Here is a 6711-nt window from a genome sequence, read left to right as displayed (position 1 = left end):
CGCACGAGCCTAGGAGGGGCGGGGGGCACATTTCTCTCTCTGACCCCCCAGGACAGGTTGTGTGATTAGGACATCTGATTCAAAAACACGAAGCTCCTTGACCCAAAAGCACCCCCCCCCAACCCCTTACGTTCTACGTACCATGCGCGATGACGTCATCACGCCGTGGCACGGCGGCGGGAATCAGTCCAGCAGCAGGTCAGCGCGCGCTCTGGTGGCCTTTCCAGTCCAAACAGGTGAGTCCGACCGTTTCTACGCGGATCCAGGTGCAATGCTGCCATCTAGCGGAAAAATCAGGTAACTCCAACGTCTCCAGACGGCAGCTGTAACTTCAAATAAAGTTAACCGGGGGGGGGGGGGGGGGGGGGGGCACACCCTTGGCATGCGAGCTATGTATATTTTTTGTTTATTTAACTCTGGACGTAATGAGCCCCCCCCCCGAAAGGTGCTCATCTTCGTTTCCATCCAGCTTCCATAAATCTTCTTCACCAGGTTTTTTTTCTGTTTAAACTCGTGTTTCTGTCTGTTCTAGTTTGATGCAAAGAAGAAAATCCTGATTCCAACATTAATGATCAGAAATTCAGACAGAAATTCAGACAGTTGACTTTTTTGTCTCTAAAGTTTTTCAAACAAAGTCAACCAAAGTTACTGATGCAGGAAAATCAAAGGAGAATAAGAAACCAGGCCGCTGATTTCAAGAGACGTCATGTTTTCCTGATCAGCTGATGGATTTCTGACCGTCTGATGGTCTGTCACTCAGGAGGTCGTGACCTGAAGCATCTGCAAGGAGTCGCCTGCAAGTCAGAGAAAAACGTCCAGGAAGAGAAACTTTCAGCTTTAATTGTCAAAGTAAACTTTTGGTTTGCAGCGACTTCCCTTCTTCCTCACAACATGCAGAGGTTCCTCCTCTTCTCTCCGTTTCTTCATCTGGAACGAGCTGGAGGCCAGACGGGAGTTTTCCTGGAAGACAAAGAACGGCTCCAATCCAGAAAACAGGAGAAGATTTAGAAATCCAGAAGACGATGAGGATCAGATTAGTTCTATTTATGTCTCAACATTTGCATGATGCTTTACTAAGATACAGTTGTTTCCCACAATGCATTGCAGTTCATAATAACACTTCAGGTTCAGGGATTTCTGTGACTGGACAAAAACTGGGGAATAATTTTGTTTTTAAATGACCCCCCCCCCCCCCCCCCCGCCGCCGCCCCATGAAGCATACTGGGGGGGCGAAGTCAGGCCCATCAGTGAAACTGTGGGCCTGGTCGGCCCGACACAAGCCCATCCTTTTCAGACAATTCCTCTGACCATCTTAAAAAACCAATGGCAACCTCCAAAAGCGTCTTTGTGGCCCCCACACCCCCAAGATGCTCTGAACCCCCATTGTGTCGTGAAAGCTCGTAAATTTGTCGCAGGGGCTGATTAAACATGGCAGAAGTGAAACACTAAAGATGTGGTCTCAGTTCCTTTTGGGGGAGCTACAATGGTTGCTTTCAGGGGGGGGGGGGCACACACACAAAAAGCCTGTTTAAGGAGAGATGAGCGGTTCAGCCAGACCCCTCCATATGTGATATAAGGTGGCCCCAGAGAGGGTGACAAAGGGCCAGGTGACAGGGACGATGGGCTGCAGGGTCACAGGACGAGCAAACAACATTACAGGGGGCGTGAAAGCAAAGACCCCCCACCCCACCCCACCCCAGCTACTGACAGCAACTTAAACACTGAGGCACATTTATCGGGTTAGGGGCCGTTGGTGCCAGGCGGGGCCCCCAGATCCAAATGAAAATTGTTTTTATGACGGTCTAGTGCAACAGGCCATGGCTGCAGCGAAAGACGCAGCACCTGCAGAAGAACAAGCTGCAGACAGGCTGCAGGAGCCGCAGACAGACTGCAGTAGCTGCAGACAGGCTGCAGGAGCCACAGACAGGCTGCAGGAGCCACAGACAGGCTGCAGGAGCCGCAGACAGACTGCAGGAGCCGCAGACAGGCTGCAGGAGCTGCAGACAGACTGCAGGAGCCGCAGACAAACTGCAGGAGCCACAGACAGACTGCAGGAGCCGCAGACAGGCTGCAGGAGCTGCAGACAGACTGCAGGAGCTGCAGACAGACTGCAGGAACCGCAGACAGGCTGCAGGAGCTGCATACAGACTCCAGGAGGAGCTGACAGGCTGCAGGAGTCGCAGACAGGCTGCAGGAGCCACAGACAGGCTGCAGGAGCTGCAGACAGACTGCAGGAGCCACAGACAGGCTGCAGGAGCCACAGACAGACTGCAGGAGCCGCAGACAGACTGCAGGAGCTGCAGACAGGCTGCAGGAGCTGCAGACAGGCTGCAGGAGCTGCAGACAGACTGCAGGAGCCACAGACAGGCTGCAGGGGCCACAGACAGACTGCAGGAGCCGCAGACAGACTGCAGGAGCTGCAGACAGGCTGCAGGAGCCACAGACAGGCTGCAGGAGCTGCAGACAGACTGCAGGAGCCACAGACAGGCTGCAGGAGCCACAGACAGACTGCAGGAGCCGCAGACAGACTGCAGGAGCTGCAGACAGACTGCAGGAGCTGCAGACAGGCTGCAGGAGCCGCAGACAGACTGCAGGAGCCGCAGACAGACTGCAGGAGCTGCAGACAGGCTGCAGGAGCCACAGACAGACTGCAGGAGCTGCAGACAGGCTGCAGGAGCTGCAGACAGGCTGCAGGAACCGCAGACAGGCTGCAGGAGCCGTAGACAGGCTGCAGGAGCCGGCTGCAGGAGCCGCAGACAGGCTGCAGGAGCCGGCTGCAGGAGCCGCAGACAGGCTGCAGGAGCCGCAGACAGACTGCAGGAGCTGCAGACAGACTGCAGGAGCCACAGACAGGCTGCAGGAGCTGCAGACAGACTGCAGGAGCCACAGACAGGCTGCAGGAGCTGCAGACAGACTGCAGGAGCTGCAAACAGACTGCAGGAGCCACAGACAGGCTGCAGGAGCCGCAGACAGACTGCAGGAGCTGCAGTCAAAACAGCAGGAGCTGCAGACAGACTCGAGGAGGAGCTGACAGGCTGCAGGAGCCGCAGACAGGCTGCAGGAGCAGGCTGCAGGAGCCGCAGACAGACTGCAGGAGCCACAGACAGGCTGCAGGAGCCACAGACAGGCTGCAGGAGCCGCAGACAGACTGCAGGAGCCGCAGACAGACTGCAGGAGCTGCAGACAGGCTGCAGGAGCCGCAGACAGACTGCAAGAGCCACAGACAGGCTGCAGGAGCCGCAGACAGACTGCAGGAGCCACAGACAGGCTGCAGGAGCCGCAGACAGACTGCAGGAGCCGCAGACAGACTGCAGGAGCTGCAGACAGGCTGCAGGAGCTGCAGACAGGCTGCAGGAACCGCAGACAGGCTGCAGGAGCCGCAGACAGGCTGCAGGAGCAGGCTGCAGGAGCCGCAGACAGACTGCAGGAGCCACAGACAGGCTGCAGGAGCTGCAGACAGACTGCAGGAACCGCAGACAGACTGCAGGAGCCACAGACAGGCTGCAGGAGCCGCAGACAGACTGCAGGAGCCGCAGACAGACTGCAGGAGCCGCAGACAGACTGCAGGAGCTGCAGACAGGCTGCAGGAGCTGCAGACAGGCTGCAGGAACCGCAGACAGGCTGCAGGAGCCGCAGACAGGCTGCAGGAGCAGGCTGCAGGAGCCGCAGACAGACTGCAGGAGCCACAGACAGGCTGCAGGAGCCACAGACAGGCTGCAGGAGCCGCAGACAGACTGCAGGAGCTGCAGACAGGCTGCAGGAGCTGCAGACAGGCTGCAGGAGCCGCAGACAGGCTGCAGGAGCCGCAGACAGACTGCAGGAGCTGCAGACAGGCTGCAGGAGCTGCAGACAGACTGCAGGAGCCGCAGACAGACTGCAGGAGCCACAGACAGGCTGCAGGAGCCGCAGACAGACTGCAGGAGCTGCAGACAGGCTGCAGGAGCTGCAGACAGGCTGCAGGAGCCGCAGACAGGCTGCAGGAGCCGCAGACAGGCTGCAGGAGCCCCAGACAGGCTGCAGGAGCCGCAGATAGGCTGCAGGAGGAGCTGAAAGAGGCAACAGCTTTTCTTATGCTGAACACAGTCAGGCCTTCCCTCACAGACATGTTTGCTCAGCTTTTAGCCGCACAATGAATTCATTTAACATCATAAAAGTCTCTTATTGGATCTGAAACACATTTCAGTTTCTGCAACTTAAAATAAAATCCTCAAAAACACTTTTAGTATTAACAGAATAAAAACATGAACAGAACTGCACAGATTTAGAAAAAAAAAACATTTTATTGTTCACATTGAAATATCTCCTTACAAACAAGCTTTATCTTTTCTATATGCTGCAGTTTAGAAACACTGAAAATCAATTTTACTAAAGAAAATGAAAAAACTCGAGTGAAAACAGAAACATTTAACCAAAAATGTGCAAAAATATAAAAGTTTTGCTAAAGTGAAAATGTCTTGGTTCATTTAGAAATCATCTGAGTCCACGCGAGCCGAGGTCTTTACTTCAAATGACCGAACGGAACCGACTCGCTCCAGAAGTCCCTCCAAGCGAACCCGGGGGCCGGGAAGTGCTGCTGGAACCGCGGAGGAAGAACAAGGGGGGAGGACCGCGGGAGCGACGGGAAGGCCACGGAGAAGGGAAGCGGCTGCGCGGAGGGAGAGGAGGAAGAGGAGCAGACGGAGTCCGTGTCCAAGAAGCAGGGATGGAACGGCTTCCCCTCCCGGACCAGAATCGGAACAACGACCCTGCGCAGGACGGGGGGCTGCGCTGCGTCCGCGTCCTGCAGCGCCCCCTCTACCCGACCCCTTTTCATCTTGTAGCGGTGGTTCTGGAACCAGATCTTCACCTGCGTCGGCGTCAGGCTGAGCATCCGGGCCAGCTGCTCCCGCTCCGGCCCGGACAGGTACCGCTGCTGGCGGAAGCGCCGCTCCAGCTCCAGGGTTTGAGCTTTGGAGAACAGAACGCGGCGCTTCTTGCTCTTCTGGGTCCTCTGCGGTTCCGAGTCCAGAGCGGAGTCGTCCGGCTTGGTTGAGTCTGGAGAGGCGTCTGGGCTGCCCTCATCTGAAGCTGAAAACAGAAAGAACCGGGTCAGAATCCGGGCGTCTTCCTCCGTTTCCCATAAAGATCATAGAGAGATGGTGTCGGCGCATCAAAGGGTAACTCACATAAACAAAGACCCGGTTCTCCGTCCGTCCAGGCGGCGTAAGGCGGGCTGGAGGCGCACATGAAGACCGAAGACGACCGCGGCGGCGCTGCGTCCGCGTGCCGCTCAGGCAGGTCCAGGATGCTCCTGACGGAAAAGCTGAACTTGGTGAGGGGGGCTGCCATGTCGGTTTTTTTAGGGGGGGGCCAGAAAGAATCCAATTCCCAAAGTAAATCTATGTAGAGACCACAAACCAAAGTGGCGGAGGATCCACTTTACGCGCAGTGTTTAAACAGATAACACGGCGCGCGCTTATAAAGACTTCGCTCCCCCCCCCCCCCCAGCACCTGAATAGCTGGAGAGCAGTCACCCAATGATGGTTAGGTGTGACCCCCCCACAATGATTGGAGGAAACACTCGTCGTCATTACAGATGCGCTCCGTATCGTCAAACGGGACACAGATAATGGTGATTGTTGGAGCTGAATCGCGTCTTGGGTGGTATCTGACAACAGACCCCCCCTTCCCCTAACCCCCCTCCTCAGCCCCCTCTTGTCCACACAACGTGTCCAATATTTGCAGACAAAGTGAGCAATTAGCCTGATGCCTGCGAGTTTGTTTAACTAATGATGCGCCGTTAACGCGCGCCGCCCAGGACGTTTTACGCACGAAGCCCGAGGAGAAACCGTCAATGTTGACACTTTTCTGGAAGGTTTTTCCTTTATATCTTCGTGCGTTTCCTTTCGAATGAAGGTTCCACCATCACACCTGCTCCTCAGGGCTTCATGGATGCGCGCGCTGGGAACGCGTAATGCTGGCGCAGGAAGCCCAGCCTGCCTTTAATGTTTGACATTACAGAAGTATTTCAATAGAAAACAAAGAAACCTAAAAACAAAAGTCATTTTTCAAGTTTTTGAATGAAAAACTAAAAACTAAGGGTTTTGTTTAACATCAACATGTTTCTGTTTGGTTACAGGAAACAAATCGATCATTTTCTGCACCTTTTGATGATTGTTATTAATCCTGAATCCTGACATTGATGGATCATTTCTGATTAAATCAATCACCGTCCCGCAGCGCGGGTCACGAGCATTCATCACACATCGTTTTGGAAAATCCAAACCTTCCAGCTCGTGGGATCAATGCAGCCTCCAAACACGTTCAAACTGATCGATCTCTGTTCGCGCGGAGGAGAGCTGCGCTTTCGCCCTGGGTGGTCGGACAGGAGGGTTTGGGGGGGGGGGGGGCAAATACATACCAGCCAGAGAAGAGGAACAAAGGGGGCAAAATGTAGCCCTGCGTCCAAGACCCATTGGAAGCCTTTGTTCCAGTCAAGATTTAGCATTTGTTCAGTGCCGCAATAATGAATGATTGACGCAGCGGCACAATGTGCTCTAACCCCGCAGAATAAATCCCGGCTTGTTCCGTGTTGTCATGGTTTTGAATGGAGCTCAGCGGGACGTGGGGCATCTTCAGACAGTTGACTGACGCGGTTCAGGACGCTGCAAACTCCAAATCGGTGCCAGAAATCTGCACTTTGTCATTTTCTCCTTTTGCCGCCTTAATCTT

The 6711-nt window shown here is 54.9% G+C and overlaps 1 protein-coding gene across 1 annotated transcript; it reads right to left on the bottom strand.

Moving 5' to 3' along the window:
• Positions 1–4271: 4271 nt before the first annotated feature.
• On the bottom strand, positions 4272–5559 carry nkx2-8 (NK2 homeobox 8). The gene is made up of 2 exons (XM_004082098.4): positions 5166–5559; positions 4272–5067 (listed from the first exon to the last, which is right to left on the bottom strand). The coding sequence occupies exons 1-2, from the start codon at positions 5326–5328 to the stop codon at positions 4499–4501; spliced, it is 732 nt and encodes a 243-aa protein (XP_004082146.1). The 5' UTR covers positions 5329–5559; the 3' UTR covers positions 4272–4498.
• Positions 5560–6711: the final 1152 nt, after the last annotated feature.

Source organism: Oryzias latipes, chromosome 22 (genome assembly GCF_002234675.1).
Source record: "Oryzias latipes chromosome 22, ASM223467v1".
Taxonomy (NCBI): Eukaryota; Metazoa; Chordata; class Actinopteri; order Beloniformes; family Adrianichthyidae; genus Oryzias; species Oryzias latipes.
Note: the sequence above shows the minus strand (reverse complement) of the source record. Positions and strands in the feature narration are given on the sequence as shown.

Coding starts and splice junctions, on each gene's coding strand:
- nkx2-8 (XM_004082098.4), bottom strand. CDS start 5,328: ATGGCAGCCCCCCTCACCAAGTTCAGCTTTTCCGTCAGGAGCATCCTG. Junction 5,068..5,165: donor AGAACCGGGTCTTTGTTTAT/GTGAGTTACCCT, acceptor TTCTGTTTTCAG/CTTCAGATGAGGGCAGCCCA.